The sequence below is a fragment of the Dendrobates tinctorius genome, unplaced genomic scaffold (genome assembly GCF_039654945.1).
Source record: "Dendrobates tinctorius isolate UK_male_01 unplaced genomic scaffold, ASM3965494v1 ptg000422l, whole genome shotgun sequence".
In the NCBI taxonomy this organism is placed as follows: Eukaryota; Metazoa; Chordata; class Amphibia; order Anura; family Dendrobatidae; genus Dendrobates; species Dendrobates tinctorius.
This window is the reverse complement of record NW_027362086.1, coordinates 1,714,780-1,739,500: the sequence shown is the minus strand read 5'-3', so window position 1 is coordinate 1,739,500 and position 24,721 is coordinate 1,714,780. Positions and strand designations below refer to the sequence as shown.

General features: G+C 45.7%; 2 protein-coding genes across 4 annotated transcripts in view; one reads left to right on the top strand and one right to left on the bottom strand.

Annotated features, from left to right (window-relative positions):
• The window catches only part of CSRP1 (cysteine and glycine rich protein 1), a 347,337-nt gene that overhangs the window by 133,123 nt on the left and 189,493 nt on the right, over positions 1-24,721 (bottom strand). Inside the window, exon 4 of the mRNA XM_073564013.1 lies at positions 12,160-12,328. Coding sequence (XP_073420114.1) covers positions 12,160-12,328 — 169 coding nt within the window. The remainder of the gene's footprint in view (positions 1-12,159; positions 12,329-24,721) is intronic.
• Positions 3,727-8,451, top strand: LOC141076733 (uncharacterized). Of its 3 annotated transcripts, XR_012227514.1 has the most exons (3): positions 3,738-4,920; positions 7,529-7,599; positions 7,978-8,451. XR_012227514.1 is itself a non-coding variant. In XM_073564012.1 (2 exons), exons 1-2 carry the CDS (start codon positions 4,216-4,218, stop codon positions 7,541-7,543), a joined length of 720 nt encoding a protein of 239 aa, XP_073420113.1. In that variant the 5' UTR covers positions 3,738-4,215; the 3' UTR covers positions 7,544-8,442. The 3 variants fall into 3 exon arrangements, 1 of the variants encoding a protein (XP_073420113.1); XR_012227513.1 differs by having other exon boundaries at positions 3,727-7,599; positions 7,978-8,448; XM_073564012.1 differs by having other exon boundaries at positions 7,529-8,442.

Genomic DNA, 24,721 nt, shown 5'->3' with positions numbered 1-24,721 from the left:
ACTAAAAAGGCATGAGTGAGGGTAAAAACCTGAAATCACTGAACAGGTTATATACTGCAGGGTAATTCTCCCTGATAGTAGCTTAAAAAAAAAAAAAAAAAAAAGTCAAAGTCAAATTGCAGCCTGTGAACGGCTGTGCAGAGTAGCCGCAATAGTAAATGCACAAGTCAGAGAGCGGTACCTGTAAAGATAATGTGATGCGAAGTCCTCACTCCAGTAAGCGGTGCAAGTTAAAATAGCGCTTTTTGCTCCAGCGCTTGGAAAAGGAGGGGGGTTTGTACACTGGGGTATAGACGAGTTACAGGGGCTGCCCCGGCCGGTGGCAGCCTCCTGTCAGTGTACCTCCAGCTGTGGAGCAGACGTGAGCGGCCTCTCGTGCTCCCGGCGTCTGTGAGCTGCTCCAGGTATACAGGACCTTCGTGATGTGAGTCAACACATGACCACGTCAGTTTCACTTGCTGGTGGTTGCGACAAACTCCCCCCTCTTTTTCCAAGCGCTGGAGCAAAAAGCGCTATTTTTTTAACCTGCACTGCTTACTGGAGTGAGGACTTCGCATCGCATTATCTTTACAGGTACCGCTCTCTGACTTGTGCATTTACTATTGCGGCTACTCTGCACAGCCGTTCACAGGCTGCAATTTGACTTTGACTTTTTTTTTAAGCCACTATCAGGGAGAATTACCCTGCAGTATATAACCTGTTCAGTGATTTCAGGTTTTTACCCTCACTCATGCCTTTTTAGTTTGTGATTGTTCAGGTTGGAACTAAGATTGCCACCAGCATCTATATATATTTTTCCCTTAAGCACTTCTTCTGAGGTCTTACAATTGACTATTACTAATTGCTATTTTCTCGCTATTATCCAGCTACATAAAGAGCACTTATAAGAGGTTTTTTTTTTTTTTTTTTTTCTATAACCACCCAATTTAGATTTCCCTCTTCTTTGAGTGTTCCAAGCGCACACTAATATTATTAGTTATTTTACCTTATTTCTTTGACACCCTTGTGACAGGTGTCTTAGTGTTTGCTGCTGGAATTACACTCATACACAAGCGCCGCTGAATCTCTCTCTCTCTCTCTCTATATATATATATATATATATATATATATATATATATATATATATATATATCTGAAAAAATAAAAGGAATACTAAAATACCATATCCTAGATATCACTAAATCAAGTGTTTCAGCCGCAAATCTTTATTCATTACATAGTAGAATGCGTTGAGAACTATAAAACATAAAAATGATCAATGTAAATCAAATTGAAATATCGCATGGAGGTCTGGATTTGGAATGATACTCCAAATCAAAGTGCAAAATCTAATTACAGGCTGATCCAACTTCAGGGAAAATGCCTCAGACAAGGAAATAATGCTCAGAAGTGTGCGTGGCCTCATGAATTCCCTACAACGCATATACAGCTCTGGCAAAAATTAAGAGACCACTGAAAAATTTTCAGTTTGACTGATTTTTATCTTTATAGGTATATTTTTGAGTAAAATGTAAATTGCTCTCTTATTTTATAAACTACTGACAACATGTCTTTGAATTTCCAAGCAATACATTTTGTATTTATTTTCAGAAAATGAGAAATAGTCAAAATAAAAAAATGCACTGCTTGCAGACCTCAAAAAATGCTAAGAAAACAAGTTCATAATCATTTAGAAACAAAAATACATACTTTTTAACTCAGGAACAGTTCAGAAATCAATATTTTGTGGAATAACCATGATTTTTAATCACAGCTTTATGTGTCTTGGCATGCTTTCCCTCAGTCTTTCACACTGCTTTTGAGTGACCTTATGCCACTCATGGTACAAAAGTTTAAGCAGTTCTTCTTTGTTTTATGGCTTGTGACTATCCATCTTCCTCTTGATTACATTCCAGAGGTTTTCAATGGGGTTCAGGCGTGGAGAATGGGCTGGCCATGACAGGGATTTGATGTGGTGGTCCTTCATCGACACATTGACTGATCTAGCTGTGTGGCATGGCGCATTGTCCTGCTGGAAAAACCAGTTCTCAGAGTTGGGGAACATTGCCTGTGCAGAAGGAATCAACTGTTTTTCCAGGATAACCTTGTATGCGGCTTGATTCATACGTCCTTCTTAAAGATTAACTTGCCCAATTCCAGCCTTGCTGAAGCATCCCCAGATCATCACCGATCCTCCACCAATTTTCACAGTGGGTGCAAGACACTGTGGCTTGTACGCCTCTCCAGGTCTCTGTCTAATCATTAGACGACCAGGTGTTGGGAAAAGCTGAAAATTAGACTAATCAGAGAACATTACCTTACTCCAGTCCTCCATGGTCCAATCCTTAAAGTCTTTGGCAAACTTCAGCCTGGCTCTCCTTTGCTTCTCAATGATGAAAGGCTTTTTTCTACCTTTACATGACTTGAGCCCTGCCTCTAGGAGCCTGTTACGAACTGTTCTTGCCGTGCACTTCACCCCAGCTGCCATTTCCCATTCTTTTTGTAGGTCACTTGATGTCATCCTGTGGTTGCTGAGTGACATTCGAATAAGATGACGGTCATCCCGGTCAGTGGAAAGTCGTTTTCGCCTTCTGCCCGACTGCAGCTTTGTTGTTCCCAATGTATGCTGCTTGACCATGTTATAATGAACTGCCGTCTTAGAAATTTTAAGGATGGAGGCAACATGACGCTCACTGTATCCCTCTGCTAATAAAGCCAGAATTGAGCCCTTCTTTTCCTCACTCAAGACTTTTCTTTTCAACTCCTTTGGCATGGTTAAAAGTTGTTATTTCATTCCTAATACTTTTGGGATATTACTAGCACTTGATTTGCCATCCAGCTTGTCGTATTGCAAGAGGATTGTGAACACCACAGCAGGTTTTTTTTATACTTTCCTTTGTTAAATAAGATTTGTTTCAGATGATCACCTAATGAGAAGCGCATTAAGTAGAATGAGGTGTACTCTGGTTGGAATTCAACTGACACTGGAATGGAATGGCTGTCAGACATGTAGAGAAGCTGATTTTGATAAAACTTTGCAGTGGTCTCTTAATTTTTGCCAGAGCTGTATCTATCTATCTATCTATCTATCTATCTCATAGCCTAGATTCATGCACATGTGCTGCTGTATTCTTTTTGTCTATATTGTGCAGTTTTTACAGCTTGCACTCACATTAGGAGGTGCTAGTCATTTTTTTTTTTGTCTATTTAGTTGCTGGATGCTGGCTGCCTGCCTCCAGTCTGATCTTGCACCCCTCCCATTGGCTTTGCAGGTGGCCGCAATCAGCTCTACCTGCCCATAAATTGTAGGCTTAGCCCGGTAGTGACATGTTTGTCCAAAATTGTAGGCTGGTGGCCCAGAAGTGGCTTATGTACGGCAGTGCAGAGACCCATCAGGGGGAGGTCACCTTGCCGAGGTTAATGGGCTTACATGAATTGGCCAATTTGTGCACTAAGAACCTTCATTTTCATCTTACTGTAAGTTTCAAAAAATGTTTTTGAAAAAATATTTTTGAGGATTATTATCTAAATTGACTGGTTTTAATGTTTTTCTGTGTTTTCACATGGCCTAGATCCATGCACATGTGCTGCTGTATTCTTTTTGTCTATTTTGTGCAGTTTTTGCAGCTTGCACGTGTTCACATTAGGAGGTGCTGTTGGTTTTTATATATAAATATATATATACTGTATATAGGCACAGACAATTTTTTTTTTTGCGCTATTACATTCCTAATTATTTTTGCTAACAGACAAATTAACCCCTTTCTGACATCAGACGTACTATCCCGTCCGTGGGACCCGGGCTCCTATGCCCATGGACGGGATAGTACGTCTAAAAAAAAAAAAAAAAGTATGGAAATTCCAGGCTCTACCACCCGTAGATGGAGGTGCTCAGGGGGTAAAAAGACATATATACGTAATGAAGTAAACCACGTGTATATACATGCACTCACCACCATTGTTATTTGTTCACACCTTTCAGGCAACTACCTTGAGAAAGGCTTTATGCCGAAACGTTGGTGTTGTTGCTCTGGTTAGGTTCCCTTTGCAGTGTGTCAATAAATTCACTTTTGCATTCATTCCTTTGTCCTCATTTTGAGTGCCGGGGTTTACTTCATTACGTATATATGTCTTTTTACCCCCTGAGCACCTCCATCTACGGGTGGTAGAGCCTGGAATTTCCATACTTTTGTATTACATATTTTTTCCGGTGCCCCCACCGTACCTATTTATCTCATGTCGGCACCTGTCCTCTCCTTTAGTGATGAACAAGCCGCCAGTATTTTATCCAAGGTGACCACTAGGACTCAGTTCCTCACTGTTCCTTCAGATGAGATCCGTACCCGGGACTACCTGAGGGAAACTAAGAGGAACACGGCCCTTGAACTACACGCAGCCACTTTGGCTGAGTATTATAGGAACCAGAGAATACCGAGGGGGCTCAGAGTCTCCCTAAGGCCTACATTGTTCTCAGACAACTCCGAGTATTGTAAATCATTTGAGAGTATTCTCAATAAATGCTCTTTTGACATTATTCTTCTTACAATTGACCACTTGCAAAGGGAACTGATCAGCATTGACACAAATATCAAGAACATCGAGACACAACTCTCTCAAACGCTGAATGCTACGGCCTTCGAAGAACTCAAGAACAAGTGTAACTCCACACTCTCCGAATACAGGGACACTCTTCAGGTTCGCAAACGCGACAAATTCCTACGGGATCAGGAAGATTATCTTAAGAATCGAGTCTATCGATGGCATTCGTCCGCTCCTTCTCGCAACTTCCGTCGTGGAGATGGTCCCTCCTCCGGATCTGACAGCGATCATTTTTCCACAGATTCTCAGTCTTTTTTAGGCCCGAGACGCCCTGGCAAAAACCGACGAGGAGGGGTCAGAAACACCGGGGGACGTCCAGACCGAGTGACCACCCGCTCCCAGGTAGGGACAATATTGTCTACAACATATCCAGTCAAACCCTTTCCCCCCTCGAGACCCAGGTCCTACAGAAGGGTCTCTCCTTTTGTCCAACCCCCTCCTTTAACACCTTCAACTTAGAACGCGATCTGAACAGGTTTTTTAGAAACCTTCGCTTAAAAGCACATTTTGCCACAAAAGCCCCTGACATTGACCGAACATCTACCAAATCTGTGACATCTGCATCCCCTATGGGGTTTACACTTACGGGCCTTAACCTTAGGATCCCTAGCAGTTATCAACCACCACATGCTATCATCCTGTTGAAACTTTTATCAGCTTAGTCTCCAGGGATATTCACACCCTCACAGCTGATATCAACAAGGGCACTTTCCACATCAAGAGTAACATGACCCCCGATGAACGCAGGGCCTTGATCTCCCTCAAAGGCTACAAGAATATTGTGATTAAACCGGCTGACAAAGGTGGAGCAATTGTGGTCCTTGACAGGACCTATTACATCGATGAGATCCGCCAACAACTTGGCGATACCAGTACTTACCGCCCATTACCCCGTGATCCCACATCCCACACCTCCACTCTCATACAAGAGAAAGTAAAAATGTACAAACAAAAAGCCACCATCGACGATAAACTCTGTGAATTTCTGATTAATAACCATCCCATTACCCCTGTTTTCTACACACTTCCCAAGATCCATAAGAATTTGACTTCTCCACCCGGCCGTCCCATAGTCGCGTCCACCGATTCATTATTTTCACCCATCTCCATTACTCTGGAGAAAATATTTACTCCTCATATCCCCAAAATTGCCTCGTACCTGAAGGATACCAATCACTTCCTGACCATTATTAGATCCATCACAAGCGTCCCTTCCAATTGCTTGCTAGTTACCCTGGATGTCTCAAGTTTGTACACCAGTATTAACCATCACGAAGGCCTCCATGCAGTTGACAAGTTCCTGGATACTTACATGGACCTTTCCCCTCCCAAGAAAGATTTCTGTTTGGATATGCTTGAGGTGGTCCTTACTAAGAATTTTTTCCTCTTTGAAGATCAATTCTTTCTGCAGTGTAGAGGGACCGCGATGGGATCCAACGTCGCGCCCCCCTATGCCAATATCTACATGGACTTTTTTGAGCATAACCATATCTACCCTCATCCATTATTCGAGAATCAGGTAGCATTGTGGAAACGCTACATAGATGATATTTTTCTCATCTGGACAGGTGACATTACATCACTCACTTCCTTCTTCTCCGACATCAATAACGCCACTGACAATATCTCGTTCACCCTTCATCATAGTGACCATTCCATCAATTTCCTTGATACTACTGTTATTATTAACGCCGATCATACCCTCTCGACGGACTTGTACACAAAACCAACAGACAGAAACAGCCTTCTCCTATACTCCAGCTGTCACCCGCGACACATCAAGAGATCCCTCCCTCACTCCCAGCACTGCCGTGTCGACCGGATCGTGTCAGATTCCTCCACCAGGGACACACAACACATCGACATGGATAAAAAATTTCTAGCAAGAGGCTATCCATCTTATGCAAAACCTCAGACCCTCACTCCAACCCCTGACTCTCAGAGCCGCAAGAGCATTCCTTTTGTCAGTACCTACCACCCATTCAGCCCTCTTATTAATGGCGTCATTTTCAAACATTGGCCATTACTTCGTCTAGCATATCCCACTGTCCCGGAGTTTGTGTCTCGGCCCCTGATTTGTCATAAACGTTCCCAGAACCTCAGGGATTCCCTAGTTAGGGCGGACATTGGCCCCTCCAAGCCATTGGCTAAACAGACCTTCTTCTCTTGCCAACGCAAGGGTACTTTCCCTTGCTTGCATTGCCTCCAATGCTCACACATCACGAAAGGCGAATTCTTTACACACCCACGCACCGGAAAGAAGTTCCCCATCCCTGGATACTTCACTTGTGAATCAAACTACGTCATTTACCTGATCAAGTGCCCATGCGGCCTCGGGTATGTTGGCGAGACCACTCAGCATATCCGTGACCGCATCAACAAACATAAATCCACGATTCGCTGTAAACTGACTACCCTACCCATCCCGGCTCATTTTCATACTGCTGGTCACTCCATCCCACAACTGAGATTCCAAGTGATCGAACAGATTATCCAACCCCGCCGTGGCGGTAATCGTAGAAAAACTCTCAGGGAACGTGAGGCGTTTTCGATTCACACTCTTCAAACCATGGAGCCTTTAGGGCTTAATAGGGAATATGACGCCCCCCGGTGATTTATCTATACCCTTTGCTCGGTTGGTCCTTTCTCATTCCGATTGCCTTGTATACGGGACTCCATTACTGTCAGCTTCCATGCTGGCTATAATGGACCTCGGTTTGCTATATGTCCTTAATTTATGTCGACCTGCGTACTTCTATTTGTCTTTAATTTATGTTGGCCTGGGTACTCATATATGTAGACGCCGTCACATGTACAGATTTGTGTGTGCACACGTACACACACATGTGGGGATACTCGTACGTATACCCATGCGGTCTTTCTTCCCCTCTTGCCAAGTTTTCCCTTTTTTTGCAGGATTTTAACCCTTTCTCCTTTTTTTCCCTTTTAGATTTCACATCATTGAACCCCACCTGCACAACTTCTTTTCAGCGGTACACCCCTATTCACGCACCTTCACAGGTAATTCGGCAGATAAACTCCACCCCCCCTACTGACCGCCCTATTACTATTGCTTCTGTGCTCTATAGACATGGCCTCTTCCCCATGCGCGTCCTTCTGCGCTTCACCGCGCGCTACCGCGCGGTCACATGACAGAGCACGTCATGTACTATCACTATCACACGCATGCCCATTGCGCACCACCGGAAATGATGCCTCCCACGTGACATGGCCGGCCCCTTCATAATGGCGCGGCCCTGCCAGTGTATGTTACGCCGCCGCAGCCGCTTCCACTGCCACATGAACCTGTCACGGCCATCCACTGCAGGTACCCCCGCTCTGGAACCTTCACTCACTCCTCATCGTTCTCCAGCTGACTAAACCTGTTTACTTTTTCAGGCGTCCACCCACCTTCCACTCTTCTCATATAGTGACCCTGTCACTCCTCCACTTACGGTATGTGCCCTAATCTCCTGAGGCTCTCCAGTGTACTCATCTGCCGTGTTCCTCCTCTCCCTCCTCCTCTTCTTCTTCTTTTTTTTCTCTCTCTTTCCTCCCTTCCTTTCTTTTCTCTCTCCTTGCTTTTTCTTTGTTTTTTTCCTTTTCCCCCCCTTTTCCCCCCCCTTCTTTTCCTTTCTCTCCCTCCTCCTCTGTTCCTCTTTTCTCTTCCCTCCCTATTTTCTTCCTCTTATTTCTCTTCCCTTCCCTTTCTCTTTCTTTCCTTCTTTCCCTTCTCTTTCTTTTCTCTCTTCTTTTCTTTCTTTCTTTCTTTCTTTCTTTCTTTCTTTCTTTCTTTCTTTCTTTCTTTCTTCCTCCCTTTTTTTTCTCCTTTTTTTCTTCTTTTTTTCTTTTTTTTCTTTTTCTCTTTCTTTCCTTTTTCCTCCCCTTTCTTTTTTCCCCCCTCTTTCTTTCCCTCCTTTCTTCCCTTTTTCCCATTCTCCTCCTTCTTTTTCTTTGTTTTTTCTCCCTTTCCTTTTTTTCTTCCTTTCCTTTCCCTCCATTACGGACAATATCTCTGGCTGTTCCACTATCTGTGCCCTTATTAATATCGTTCTCTTTGGTACATATGCCTACTTATGTTGAACCTTTCTTTTACATGCTACTATGAAGCACACTCTGTGAAATAGATGGAACCTTACCTCCTCTTGTGAAAATTTCCGGTCGTCCTATGTGACCCGTGTAATGTATGTTCCGCTCGCATTGTATTTCTTTTGTACATTTGTATTATATTTGTATATATATTCACTCTATGTATCACGTGTATATACATGCACTCACCATCATTGTTATTTGTTCACACCTTTCAGGCAACTACCTTGAGAAAGGCTTTATGCCGAAACGTTGGTGTTGTTGCTCTGGTTAGGTTCCCTTTGCAGTGTGTCAATAAATTCACTTTTGCATTCATTCCTTTGTCCTCATTTTGAGTGTCGGGGTTTACTTCATTACTTAGGGATAGTACGTCTAGCTTCTGTGAAGCCCTTGGGGGTTAAAAGTGCTCACCACACATCTAGATAAGTTCTGTTGGGGGTCTAGTTTCCAAAATGGGGTCACTTGTCGGGAGTTCCCACTGTTTAGGTACATTAGGGGCTCTCCAAAGGCAACATGACACCCGCATCAAAGTCCATCAAAGTCTGCATTCCAAAACGTCACTACTTCCCTTCCGAGCCCCGATGTGGGCCCATACAGTAGTTTTCTCCCACATATGGGGTATCAGCGTACTCAGGACAAATTGGACAACAACTTTTGGTGTCCATTTTCTCCTGGTATCCTTGGGAAAATAAAAAAATGGGGACTAAATGATCATGTTTGTGGAAAAAATACGATTTTTTTATTTTCATGCCCGGGCGTTATAAACTTCTGTGAAGCACTGGGGGAGTTCAAAGTGCTCACCACACATCTAGATAAGTTCCTAACGGGGTGTAGTTTCCAAAACGGGGTCACTTGTGGGGGGATTCCACTGTTTAGGTACATCAGGGGCTTTCCAAACGCGACATGGTGTCCGATCTCAATTCCAGCCAAAAAAGTCAAGTGGCGCTGTTTCCCTTCCGAGCTCTGCCATGCGCCCAAATAGTGGTTTACACCCACATGTGGGGTATCAGCGTACTCAGGACAAATTGCACAATAACTTTTAGGGTCCTGTTACCCTTGGGAAAATAAAAATTTGGGGTGAAAAGATCATTTTTGTGGAAAAATATTATTTTTTAATTGTACCGCTGTACGTTATAATCTTCTGTGAAGGCCTTGTGGGATCAAAGTTCTCACCACATATCTAGAAAGTTCCTTGGGGGGTCTAGTTTCCAAAATGGTGTCATTTGTGGGGGGATTCCACTGTTTTGGTACATCAGGGGCTTTCCAAATGCGACATGGTTTACAATCGCAATTTCAGCCAAAAAAGTCAAATGGCGCTGCTTCCCTTTCGAGCTCTGCCATGCGCCCAAATAGTCGTTTACACCCACATATGGGGTATCAGCGTACTCAGGACAAATTGCACAATAACTTTTAGGGTCCTGTTACCCTTGGGAAATTAAAAATTGGGGGTGAAAAGATCATTTTTGTGGAAAAAATATGATTTTTTAATTGTTCAAAGTTCTCACCACATATCTAGATAAGTTTCTTGGGGAGTCTAGTTTCCAAAATGGGGTCACTTGTGGGGGATTTCCACTGTTTATGTACATCAGGGGCTCTCCAAACGTGACATGGTGTCCGATCAGAATTCCAGCCAATTTTGCATTGAAAAAGTCAAACAGCGCTCCTTCCCTTCTGAGCTCTGCCATGCGCCGAAACAGTGGTTTCCCCCCACATATCAGGTATCAGCGTACTCAGGACAAATTGCACAATAAATTTTCCAGTCCAATTTCTCCTTTTACCCTTGGTAAAATAAAAAAAATTGAACCTGAAGTATTTTTTTTGTGAAAAAAAGTTAAATGTTCATTTTTTTTAATATTCAAAATATTCCTGTGAAGCACCTGAAGGGTTAATAAACTTCTTGAATGTGGTTTTGAGCACCTTGAGGGGTGCAGTTTTTAGAATGGTGTCATTTTTGGGTATTTTCTATCATATAGACCCCTCAAAGTGGCTTCAAATGTGATGTGGTCTGTAAAAATAAAATCGTGTTGTAAAAATGAGAAATTGCTGGTCAACTTTTAACCCTTATAACTTCCTTACAAAAATAAATTTTGGTTCCAAAATTGTGCTGATGTAAAGTAAACATGTGGGAAATGTTACTTATTAAGTTTTTTGCATGCCGTATCTCTGTGATTTAAGGGCATAAAAATTCAAAGTTGGAAAATTGTGAAATTTTCAAAATTTTCGCCAAATTTCCGTTTTTTTCACAAATAAACGTAAGTTATATGAATGAAATTTTACCACTAACATGAAGTACAATATGTCACGAGAAAACAATGTCAGAATCACCGGGATCCATGGAAGCGTTTCAGAGTTATTACCTCATTAAAGGACAGTGGTCAGAATTGTAAAAATTGGCCCGATCATGAACGTGCAAACCACCCTTGGGGGTGAAGGGGTTAAATAAAATGGCTTGTTCATTGCCTAATTATTCTTATTCTTGCATATTATTAGCATAAATAACTAACATTGCTTTTTTCTAAAATGTTGAACATTTAAAGGGAACCTGTCCAATTCATGCTGCGCACTACACAGGTACCGTGAATCACAGCTTGGCTGCGCAATTGCAACCAGGTATGTTTTACTCTGAAACACTGTGGCATTTCAGAGAAAACATAGCTTGAAAAGCTGGCCGGGCACTATGTGTCTTAAGGCCCTTTTACATTTAGCGATGCACCAGTGATCCGACCAGCGATCCGACCCGGTCAGGATCGCTGGTGCATCGCTAAATGATCGCTAGTGAGCTTTCATACAGAAAGACCTCACTGCGATGCGGCAGCGACGCAGCGCACGATACTTACCATTCACACACAGCGATCCTGACGTCCTCCCGCCCGCGTCCAGCGCCGCTCGTCGTCACAGCAGGAAGTCTCAGCAGGAAGCGCCCGACGAGAAATGGAGCCGGACATTCTCGCGCGATCAGCGATGGACAGCGGGGGAGCCGGTCGTTGGTAAGTATCACACATAGCGATATCGCTAGCAATATCGCTATAACGTCACAAAACCAGTGACGTTTTAGCGATATTGCTAGCGATATTGCTTAGTGTAAAACCCCCTTTAACTGACTGGTCCCTAGTTGGCTTCTCTGCTCTGCTCCAGTTGACTGACAGTTATCTCCCTACCTTTATGCATGTCCCCCTGCACATTAGACTGAAGATCAATCTTGCTGATATTGGCTCGGCTTCAGATGACTTTTATGTGTTTCTTTTATGTTCTCATGAATCAATACTGAGAAACTAATTACTTACATTTTCCTAATTACTTTCCTCTTTTACACATTTTCTCCCTGGTTAAACTTGACAGGCATTTTTGAATATTACTTTAATATTAATGTAACAATGTGATTTTTCTGATGATTATCTTTTAAGGTTATCCAGTCTTGATAGGTCCCTCATCCTTATAAAAGCTGATCAGTGTGACTTTGCTTTTCAAATTGCCTTGCAAAAGGTAACTTACTGTTCTGAAGTGATGCCCAAGCTTTCACCTCGGTCCATACTTAGGGTTCCGGCTCCTTGTCCAAATCCATATCCTTTGGGGCCATATTTCTTTCCGTAGCATGATTTACAATAGATTTCATTTCCATGAATAGCAACTGTAGTGCTGTCAAGATTCTTCTTGCATACCACTGTAAAGAGAAATCACAAAGCCATGCCAAACTGATCTCAAATTCATATAATTCAATAGTTATCATTTTCAGCAAATGAATTTGCAAGGAAAAAAATTATTTATAACATAAATGTGTTATGTGCATGCAATGTGCTCTAGTTTAGATTTGATCACTGCTGAACTTATGTGACAAGTCAAGTCCTGAAATTGCAGATATGACTGAGCCAGTGCGCATGTCCTGAGTACAGAAACAGTGCTAAAAGATACCTGTGGAGCAGGGCAGCAGAGGTGACAATGCGTGCTTCAAACTATCAGTGTCAGGATCCTGTCAGCGTCGGAAAGTAAAGATGCACAGGACCTGTGAACGCTGAAGTTAGCAAGCTGGCACAGGACCTATGGTCATGTGACTGCAAGGGGGAGTGGCTTAGCGTCCTGCTTTCAGATATGACAGGACACCACACAACAATTCAGAGTCAGGCAAAACGTAGGTCACACACAGTACGAGCAAACGAGGCACAGGAGGGACAAACAGACGGGTGGTCAGACAAAGCCAAAGGTCATACACAAGAGGGCGACATGGTACCAAGGGGACGAGCAGAGAGAAGTCGGGTCACAAGCAGTGAGTCATACATGAGAGGTAGCGCAGTACAAGAGGGTCAGGCAGAACTCGTAACAGGGACAGAACCGGATCAAAACCAAACAAGCAAGCAAGATATCAGGCACAAGGCACACGTATGCACAAGGTCAACTAACTCAGCTGAGGGCAGGAGTATAACTGACACCAGACCTAGGTCCAGAGAGCATTAAATAGCCACCCTCTGCCAGAGAGAGGCGGAACAATTAACCCCCAGTCTGATCAGGACGGGCCAAAGCGAAACCCCATCCTGGATCATGACAGTACCCTCCTCTCAATGGGGGGCCACCGGACCCCCAGGTCTCTCAGGGTACTTGGCGTGAAAGGCCCGGACCAACCGATCCACATGGACTGATCGAGCAGGAACCCACGACTGTTCTTCAGGACCGTAGCCTTTCCAATGTACCAGATATTGAAGGGCACGACGGACCAACCTAGAGTCGACAATTCGTTCCACCTCGTACTCCGACTGCCCGTCTACCAAAACCAGTGGTGGGGAAGCTGATGATCCCTCCCCACCGGACCTCACAGGTTTCAAAAGGGCCTTATGGAAAACATTTGGGATCCGCAGAGATGGCAGGAGCTGCAACTGAAAAACCCTACAAAATCTGGAAACAAATTTCACTCCTCTATCAGACACCACATTCAAGGGTACCCCATGCAACCGCACCACATGCTCAACGAACAATCTGGACAATGTTTCCGCATTAGGTAGAGCTGCCAAAGGTACAAAATGTGCCTGCTTACTAAACCTGCCCACCACAACCCAAACGACGGTATTACCCTTAGAAGGGGGAAGGTTGGTGATGAAATCCATGGACAAATGAGTCCATGGTCTCTCAGGAATTGGCAGTGGTACCAATTCCACGGCCGGCCGGTTATGGGGGGATTTTGCATCGACACAAACATCACAAGCAGACACATATTCCCCAACATCAGAGGCTAAAGCAGACCACCAGAATACTCTAGCAATAGCCTTCTGGGTAGCTGAGATCCCTGGATGTCCACCCAGAAATGAGTCATGGAACTCCCGGAGGACCTTGAGGTGAAACTGAGATGGCACGAAAAGCTTATCCACCAGCTTAGTCGGAGGTGCCAGAGACTGAGCCTCCCGAATCTCCCGTTCCAACATATTAGAAATCTCTGCCACCACCACCCCAGGCTGAAGAATGGAGGATGCATTTTTTGAAGCCCTGGGGCATATTTGTGATGAGCCTGATCGAATGGATATGGCTGAGGACATGGTGATGAGTGTGTGCCAGGGGAAGCACTCAGCCGATTGGTTTTGCTCAGAGTTCAGGCGCTGGGCTGCTGAGGTCTGCTGGAATGACGCCGCCCTCCGGGGTTTGTTCCGTAGAGGCCTGTCTAAACATCTGAAAGATGCCTTGGCTCTCCACCCTCCTCCTGACTCCCTGGAGGAGGCTATGACACAGGCCGTCCGAATGGATCGCAGGCTACGGGCGAGGGGAGTGATGCAAATTGAGAGACCGTTATTCTCCCAAGGAAGGGGAGCCAGTCATACATTGGAAGTCACGGAGATGGGAACCATCGACCTCAAAGAAAATGAAAGGAGACAACGGCGCACGGGAAAATTCTGTTTTCACTGTGGCGATTCTGGACATTGGAAAAGGATTGCCGCTCCGGTCCACTGACCAACAAGCGACTGAGCCCGGGTGATTGTCATGGAGGTCACCCAGGCTCTCAGGTACCCTTTTCTGCCTTCTCTAAAATGTTGTTGCATGTGGAACTTTGTTGTGGGAATGTCTCTACATCCACTTCTGCCTTCGTGGATGGCGGTTCATCATTGAACTTTATTGACTCGGACTTGGTGGCCAGGTGTAACTTAGGGACAGTTAGGTTGGAGACTCCTATTCACATTGTTGCCATTGACAAAACACCACTGGTTAAGAATAACGTTATGTTTCGCACTGAAGAGTTTCTCCTTAAAGTGAGTTCCTTACACCAGGAACACATTTCATGTTTTGTGATGGACAACCTGCCTGCGGGACTGGTGTTAGGGTTCCCCTGGTTACAATTGCATAATCTTGTAATTAATTGGGAGTATCGGGACATTGTTAAATGGGGTCCCTATTGTTCTGAAAAATGTCTTGTTACAGTGTCTGTGTCGTCCGTGCGTCTGGAAGGTATTCCGGAGTGCCTGATAGACTATACTTACGTTTTCTCCGAAAAAGAGGCTGAGGTTTTACCACCACACCGCCCATTTGATTGTGCCGTTGACCTGGTTCCAGGTGCTAAATTGCCCAAAGCCAGCTTGTATAACCTTTCGGGTCCAGAACGGGCCGCGATGGAAGAATATATTTCCGAGAGTCTCCGTAAGGGACACATTCGTCCTTCTGTTTCTCCCGTAGCGGCGGGGTTCTTTTTTGTAAAGAAAAAAGACGATGGTTTATGCCCATGCCTCGATTTTCGTGAGTTAAATAAGATAACTGTGAGGAATACGTTTCCCCTTCCACTTATTCCTGATTTATACAATCAGTTGTCCGGAGCTAAGTGGTTTTCTAAGTTAGATCTACGGGGAGCGTATAACCTTATCCGAGTCCGGGATGGAGATGAGTGGAAAACCGCTTTTGTCACTACTGAAGGGTTGTTTGAAAATTTGGTCATGCTGACCAATGCTCCAGCGGTTTTCCAAAATTTCATTAATCATGTGTTCTCTGATTTCATTGGACGTTTTATGGTGGTATATTTGGATGACATATTGATCTACTCTCCTAATAAACAGTGCTAAAAGATACCTGTGGAGCAGGGCAGCAGAGGTGACAATGCGTGCTTCAAACTATCAGTGTCAGGATCCTGTCAGCGTCGGAAAGTAAAGATGCACAGGACCTGTGGACGCTGAAGTTAGCAAGCTGGCACAGGACCTATGGTCATGTGACTGCAAGGGGGAGGGGTTTAGCATCCTGCTTTCAGATATGACAGGACACCATACAACAACTCAGAGTCAGGCAAAACGTAGGTCACACACAGTACGAGCAAACGAGGCACAGGAGGGACAAACAGACGGGTGGTCAGACAAAGCCAAAGGTCATACACAAGAGGGCGACGTGGTACCAAGGGGACGAGCAGAGAGAAGTCGGGTCACAAGCAGTGAGTCATACATGAGAGGTAGCGCAGTACAAGAGGGTCAGGCAGAACTCGTAACAGGGACAGAACCGGATCAAAACCAAACAAGCAAGCAAGATATCAGGCACAAGGCACACGTACGCACAAGGTCAACTAACTCAGCCGAGGGCAGGAGTATAACTGACACCGGACCTAGGTCCAGTGAGCATTAAATAGCCGCCCTCTGCCAGAGAAGGCGGAACAATTAACCCCCAGTCTGATCAGGATGGGCCAAAGCGAAACCCCGTCCTGGATCATGACACTTTGTGTTCAGTTCCAGGTGCTCATTTGCTTAGTGCTGCCTGGAAATAACCCATTTAGTTCCACCTTTAATTTAAAAAAAAAAAAAAAGAGCCTAATGTTTTACTGTTCACATTATAAGCACGAGTCAAAAAAGCACATCAAAGCAACATCACAAATATTTATAGTTTTATTGTTAGTCATTTATACATTGCCATAAAGTACATTTCATTAAATTAATTTCAGTGCTTATTAGTATAGTATTCCAATAGTTAAACAAGTTATCTAGTCTTCAATATATGTATAATATTTAATTTTAATCTATTTAAACAAAGTGAATCAATCAATAACTCAAGCTGAAAAAAACCTTAATAGTGATAGTAATATAGTGGTATACGTTCCTTTTGCAACACCTACAGGAAAAATGTCACCTGACATTTTTGTAACCAGAAAAGTCTGGAGAGGATGGACTGGGGAAAATCATGGAATACTGTATGTAGTCTTCAGAGCTAAGACTAGAGCTATGCATCAAAGGTGTGGGTCCATACAAAAAAGTCTAAAGAGAGAAACCCACACAGGAAGTGTATGTATTTATGTGCCTGATATATATACTGTATATATATTTTTTTTGTGACATTGGATAACCCCTTGTATCACATGTACACTAATCCATGCCTTGCAATTGGTGTTTGTCAAATTACCACATTCTTTCTGGTACCACATTCTTTCTGGTACCCTGTCATTCATTTCCTGCTACAATGTCACATGGCAGCAAAGGTAGAGCTGCGATGCATCATGTCATATTACTGTAAGCCCCCGTCACACACAGTGATCTCGCTAGCGAGATCGCTGCTGAGTCACAAGTTTTGTGATGCAACAGCGATCTCACCAGCAAGATCGCTGTGTGACACCTATCAGTGACTGGCCCCCCTGCCGGATATCGCTGATCGTTGTGGAAAGCCCTGGACATTTTTTTGATTGCTGGTCTCCCGCTGGCCAGCACGCATCACTGCATGTGGCAGGCGGGAGACTAGCGATCAGCGAGCTGGAGCTGGTAACCAAGGTAAACAGCAGGTTTCTAAGCGCCGCGGCGCTTAGAAACCCGCTGTTTACCTTGGTTATCAACTCCCTGCACCAGTGCGCTTGTAAATAAGGTATACAGCGACGCGCGCGCTCGTCGTCGCTGGTGCTGATCGCTGGTGAAGCTGCCTGTTTGGCAGCTCACCAGCGATCATGTAGTGACACACCAGCAATCCTGACAAGTTCATATCATTGTCGGGATCGCTGGTGAGTCACTATGTGTGACGGGGCCCTTACTGCACACTTTGGTGGGTAAGAGAGTTATATGAGCCTTCCCACTGCACCCTGTTCATCTAGTGGATGAAAGATCTGTGTGAGCCTCCCCACTGCACCCAGTTCCTCTAGAGGATAAGAGAGCTGTGTGAGACTACAGATTCCATAAGAGAGATAGAACAGATCGGAACGAAGGAGAATAGAAGGACGATGGGAAGCAGGTTGAGAAAGAGAGATAACCCTTCCAGTCCAGAGCGCAAAGGCCGGGGCCCAGTCCCCGAGGTTGATTGGATCTTTATGTCTGGCAACAGACACCGGAGGAGTAATGAGCCACTAACGCCTTACTCCCATCATAGACTTGGGGCACAACAGCAATTGAATAGAAAGCCGGGACGCAGAGAGGAGTCCCCGAAGCAGGCTACAGCTGTCTGTCGTACAAGTAAAGACTAGGAACACCTAGAGAGAGGCATTCCAGGGTAACTAAGTACTGGAGTGCTTCGCACCTAAAGGTGCATTGGAGGAGTCGTTCAGTAAGGTACATATTGGCGGAGTGTGGAGGGGAGAATCCTATCCTGCCTGGAGGTTGGCTGGGGCCCTGACCTGAAGAACACAGAGGCCGGCAGTGGTGTGAACTGCAAACAGTGAGTAAAGCTTTGGAACCGCATACTCTGGTGTCTTCCAGTTATTCCAGCACCGCTACACCTGGGTACCCGCATCTATATCATTCTGCGCCTCTCCTCATCCATTGCACCTACACTGCCCTGGGACTACAGCTCCACCTGTGGGGAGCTACACCATCTTTGCTGCACCACACCATCAGGCCCAGTGGATCTGCACGCAGCGTTGGCTTAACATCTTGCTTGCCGAACACCACAGGTGGCTTCACGAACTATCTAAATAAACTAGTAACATCACCGCCATTGATATTGGGCGCCCAGGGCTACGGACCGGGTCACTGCTGCTGTGACACATCCCCCTGACACTGGCCCGGTACCGGGTACCCCGCTGCCCTGGGTGTGAGAGGCGACCCAATTTTGGCGTCACGAACAGAATGACGAGACCCGATGCCATCGGGTTCTGTGCTCCTTGGATTTACAACTTTTGAAAATGTGCAAAAGACCAAATTAAATAGACTGTAAAATGGACATTAGAAATGGCCGCTGGCGCGGAGAAGAAGGGCATGAAGAGATGGGAGGTCCTAAGAAAAGGCTGAGAAGAGTATTGGGCCTGCCCTGCCTGAATTACTATGTGACAGCGACATGGCCCACCCCCCGAGGGGTACGTATACTGGCTTGGTATGGAGGCGCTGGAAGAAGACGCCGCTCCTGGAAGGAGGGGCAGAAGAAACCAGTGGCGGGAAAGGGGCCGAGGCAGGAAGAACGCCAGAATGCCATTTTGGAGAGTGAGGGAAGGAGTCCTGCGGAGCGCAGGGAAGTGCAAACCCCCGGTGCCATGGCTGACGGCTCCAACCCGAACTCCGGAATGAACCGCCAGCAACTAGAAGCTGAAATAGCTGAATTGACAGCCAGTCTGCAAACTGAAGAAGCAAGCCTTGGAGAGGCTGAGACGGCAGCGTGCCCCGGCGGGGCCTACACCAGCGGTACCCTCTCCATCGGTACCCGCCGCTACCGCACCGGACTGTCCCCGGGCAGCGCTGATCTATACCTCTACCCTGACTGTACGGCAGAGTGCCGCCTGCCCGAAGGAGTTACCGGAGGACCCAGGAGTGGAAGCGAAGCTCCCGCCCGGACCTGACGCGGCTGCGTAGGTCCCCGCAGAGACACCTGCGGACCCGGAGCCACCATCTGCTCCATCACCGCCTGCATCGGAGCAGAGGCCGCACCGCCAGGAGGCCCCAGGTATGTCGGATGTTCCTCCACCTGGGAAGGCCCTGGGGTGTACCGCAGTTGCAGCGGTTGGCCAGGTCATCCTGGATCTGGTCTGGGACCGGGATGCTGGTGCCGTGGGTGAGAGCAGGTTCCGGGAAGAGCGGGAGAAGGAAGAGAGTTGGGCAGGATGTCGGGACATCATTCGACAGCTGGCAGCGGAATATCGGGAGAGGGAGCAGAGAAAGAAGGCTGTGCTGGGCCCGGATCTGGCCCGGAAGGAGAGGGCCCGTGCTGGGTATCATGGTCCCCGGGATGCAGCTGGATGGGGGCAGGTGCTGAATGTAAACAGAGAGAAGGGGTTTGGATTTATTGCGGACCCCAAAAGAATCAGCGACCTGTTCTTTAACCGGTGGGACGTGGAGCCCCATTTGAGGAGAGGGCATCCTGATAGAGACCTGCAGCCTGTGGAGTATGTGACCTTCACCCGGCATGAAGGAATTCGGGGGTGGTACGCCCTGAATATCCACCGTATTCCGGAGGAGTTTATCGAAAGGTACAAGCCAAAGAGACCTGTTACTGCCCCTCCATCCACCGGTACCACTCAGACTGCTCAGGTACCTGATTCTAGGAACCAGGCTGCTCTTGCATCACCTCCAGTTCAGCAGCCCAAACTAAAGATCCCTGGCTGCCCTGGGTGTGAGAGGCGACCCACTATAGCACCTTCCACCTGATAAGATCTAGAAAGGCCCCAGTCACGAATCTAAAGCAGTAAGTATTACATACAGTGCAACAAATGAATTATACCAAAGCTTTTGCAAGCACATTAAAATATGCAGCAAGATGGTAAAGCAGCAGAAGTATGGAGTTGTACCATTTGGATATATTGCAGCAGAGAATAGAGGCAGCAGAGGTGGGAAGTTGTATCATTCAGGCTGCTTGCTAGCAGTGAATGGAGTAAATACATGCAGGGTGGCTCAGTTGATTATTAGTATATATGGTACTTTGCAAACTAGGCCAATTGTTCATACAAATAGTTTGATATCTGTAAGTCTGCAACTAAAGTAGTTTAAAACATTGTTAAATTCAATATTACCTTCCTAGCTCATAAGCATGCTACTGCTGTTGGAATCAGGTAAAAGAGAGTATAGTATGACACTCTGCCCAGTAGTGCTGGTACAGGTATGGGTATCCTTAATTGTATACAGATAGAAAATGTCATATATAAGGACAGTAGAGCTGCATCCTATAGAAGTCAAGTTTTTAATATGAATGTAGATTATTTGCCACCTTGCTTTTGGACATAGAAACAGGGTTTTTGAAGTTTCTAGTGACTTTTCACAAATATTCAATGGAAGTGTATATATTCAGTGGACTCTAACTAGAGATGAGCGAATCCTTTAGGCTGTGTGCACACGTTGCGCTTTTTTTACGTTTTCGCAGCGTTTTTCCACTGCGGAATCAGCGTGAAAACGCAAAGAAAATGCATCACATGCAATCCTATGGGAGTCTGCAATGCTGTGCTAATGCTGCGGATTTTTCCGCTGCGGAATCGCATAGCGGAAAAATACGCAGCAGGCTCATTCTTTTTGCAGAATCGTGGCGATTCCGCACCCTTAGGACTGCATTGATCCGCTTACTTTCCGCATGTGGCTATGGCCACCATGTGCAAAGTAAGCAGATCAAGTGCGGATGGTACGCAGGGCCTGGCGGAGAGGAGACTCTCTCTTCCAGGCCCTGGGTACCATAATCCTGTAAAAATAGAATAAAAATAAAAAATAGAGATATAATCACCCTCCGGCGGCCCCCAAAGTCCTTCCTGCCTCTCACCACGCTCCCGGCATCTTCCGGTCTCAGTAATGCTTTGCGCGAATGATCACTGATGACGTCGCGCTCTCGCAAGCGTGACGTCATCTCAGGTCCTTCGCACAAAGTATTACTGGGACCAGAAGATGCCGGGAGCGCCACTGAGGAGATTGGGGGCCGTCGGAAGGTTAGAATAACAATATTTTTAATTTTTTTAAATTATTTTTAACATCCTATCACATTTCCAAACGATACTTGAAATCGCTTGGAATGCGCAAGCGAAAAATGCTTGCAAAATGCTTGTTTTTTGTGGGAAAAACGCATGCGAATTCGCATGCTTTTTACCCCAGGCGGGAGTTGCGGAAATGTTGCAGAAATTTCCGCAACATTTCTGCACGTATGCACATAGCCTTAAGCTTCGGTTCAGCAAACATCCCAATGTTCACTGAACGGTTCATTGAACATAACCGAACCCCATTGAATTTAATGGGAGGTTAAACCAAAAGCATACACAACACCTTAAGAGGGGGGCCTAAAAGCTTCACAAGCAGCTCAAATTAGGGGCAGACACCATGAAAAGTGGCATCAATTGACTCAGAGTACAAATAGTATAATTGTGCAGCATGGATGCATGGGAAAGGGCTTGAACCAGCATTTTTCGCTGAATCATTGATCTGTAACAGGTGGATGAGTGACAGGTGTAGACCTGGTGCTCTGAGAGGCCTGCCAAATTCGGGCAACACAACCCAACTAAAAGTCCAAACATTTCCCAAAATTAGGGGCAGACAACAGGAAAAGTATCATCAACTGACCCACAGTAGAAATTTGATAATGTCACAGCTGCAGTCAGCCATGCATAAGGTATCAGGGTCTGTTCCAGCAGACCAATGTAAGCCTTCTTTGCTGGGAGCCCTGATTCATCATGCAACAGTTCAAACTGCTTTTTTGCTCAGCCACACTCAGGTTGCACAAATATCAACTTGGTAGACCACTAATGGTAGAAAAATATAAGGATAGTAATAAAGGTAGATTACTGATGATCAATTCACCCACAGTAGAAATATGATAATGGCATTTCAGCAGTCAGTCAAGGGCCATGCATGAGGTATCAGGGTCTGGACCAGCATTTACAGTTTTGTACTTAGGTTTAAATTAATACGAGGTGGGTGAGGGACTGGTATAAGCCTGCTGTGATGGGAGCCCTGATACCTCATGCCTCATGCAACAGCTCAAACTGCTTTTCTGCTCAGTCACACTCAGGTGGCACAAATACCAGCTTCATAGACTACTAGTGTTAGAAACATTTAAGGATACTAACACAGGTAGTTGACTGAAAGTAAGTGCTGGCTTGGTGGTCTGGGAACCCTACTGCTACCGGCAACACACATGAAACCCAACTTGGAATCCAAACATTTTAAAATTATTGCCAAACACCTCTAAAGTTGCATCAACTTTCCAAGAGTAGAAATAGTATAATGGGCCTCTCAGAGACCCAACTTGGAGTGGCCACATTTCAAAACATTATTTGCACACACCTGTAAAGTGGCATTAATTTCCCCAGAGTAGAAATATTATAATGGGCCTCTCAAAACCCTTCCACTACAGGCAACCCACCAGATGGAGACACAACTTGGTGTCTCCACAGTTCAAAAAATTGTTTGTAACATCAGCAGCAGTAGCAGCAGCAGGCAAAAAGCCACAACAAAGGTGTCACAGATTGCAATAACTCGAGATCAATGCAGCACACTAAAAACTACACCATTGGCTAGTCTGCCCAGTCAGAGACTTGGATGCAAAAGTCATTGCAGTTCTATGACTTGTTCATCTTGCTGAAAGTTAGGTGGTTTACACTTTCAGGGGACAGCCTGATGCTCTTATCAGTCAGGACACCGACAGCAGCACTGAAGACACGTTCTGTGAGAATGCGGACTGCTCAGCTTGATAAAACCTCCAAGGAGTCACAGGTAAGCACAGGCCATGGTTCCATTTTTAAAGACCAAAATGCGAGAGAGTCCATATTCCCCCTGATGACATTGATATTGAGCTTGAGATACTCCTGCACCATCCTCTCCACTCGTTCACAATGTGTCAGACTTGTACTCTATTCTGTTGGTGCACGGGCTGGTCTAAAAATGTGTGAAACAACTCACAGAAGTTGCTTATGTCACTTACACTGTTGCTGCTGTTTTTTGCATTGACAACTCGAAGTTCCCAGGGTTGGAAATCTATAACTGCAATTCACATTGTGTTCCTCACTGCTGTCTTGGGGGAAAACCACTCTTAAGATTGTCTACACGCGTGTTTCGATACTCCATCATGCACCCGTCCCTTTCCAGGAGGAAACATCTGGCAGAATTTACTCTTGCACAGTGGAACAACAGAGTGGCAACCCAGTAGTCAGCACTATTTCTAAACCTAACAATATGGGTATTATGTTGTAGATAGTGCAGCAAGAAGGAGCTCATGTATTGAGCGCTTCCATGAGGTCCAAGTCCATGATGTGTTGGTGGCAGGGTTATACTCAAGCTTGCTTACTCCGTCCCCTACTACCAACCACAGACAACAGAGTGGGGATCATTATCCTCTTTTCTCCTGACTGTTGCGCGCCCAATCACCTCTTCCTCCTCATCTTCCTCTATTTGTTGCTCGGCTCCAGCACCTTCACGAACCAGTAATTCTGGTACAATGAGCCTCCCTCTATCGCTATAGTTCACCCTCCCATGGCACCCGCCTGTGCGATGACAGTCTGGAACTTGGAAATATTGTTATCCCTTCTGCAACCTCCTCTGCTTCCACCTCTTCTTCTAGGATCAACACCTCCTCCCGCAGACAATTCAAAGTGTGCTCCAGCATGCAGATGACCAGAATAGTGATGATGATGATGGCATCGTCAGTGCTAACCATTTTAGTAGACATTTTGAAACTGTGCAAAAGGATGCAAAATTCCTTCTTATGTGCCCACTCTGTAAGCGTTATTTGCACCAAGTGTGTACTATGTTGGCCCAGACTATGCTAAAGTACATACTATGGATCGCCCGCCAGTGCCGTGGGGTACTCGATACCGGGCCGGTATCTCAGAGGGAAGTGTCACAGTAGGGGTGACCCAGTCCGTGGCCCTGGGCGTCCATGTAAAAGGGGTAGTGTGATGGGGATTGTTGAGATGATTCGTGACGCCACCTGTGGTTTCTGGTCAGTTTGACCAGCGCTACAGGGTTGCTTCTCTGGGACAGATGGTGTGGTGCAGCAATCATGTTGTAGCCCTCCACAGGTAGGGCTGTAGTCCCAGGGCAGAGTAGATGAGGTTGGCAAATGAGGAGATAGTGAGAAGTAGATGGTGCAGTGTTAAGCACAGAGATGTAGCAGTGCTGAGTGGGTTGGCGCAGGAATAAGCGGAGGACACCAGGGCATGTAGTTCCAAAGCTTCACAATCTGTTTTGCATACAGGTGCCCGCCACGGTGCTGTGTCCTCCAGGTCAGGGGCTCAGCCAAC

What these genes read in the sequence shown, in the direction of transcription:
- LOC141076733 (XM_073564012.1), top strand. Translation starts at nt 4,216, where the DNA reads ATGTCGGCACCTGTCCTCTCCTTTAGTGATGAACAAGCCGCCAGTATT.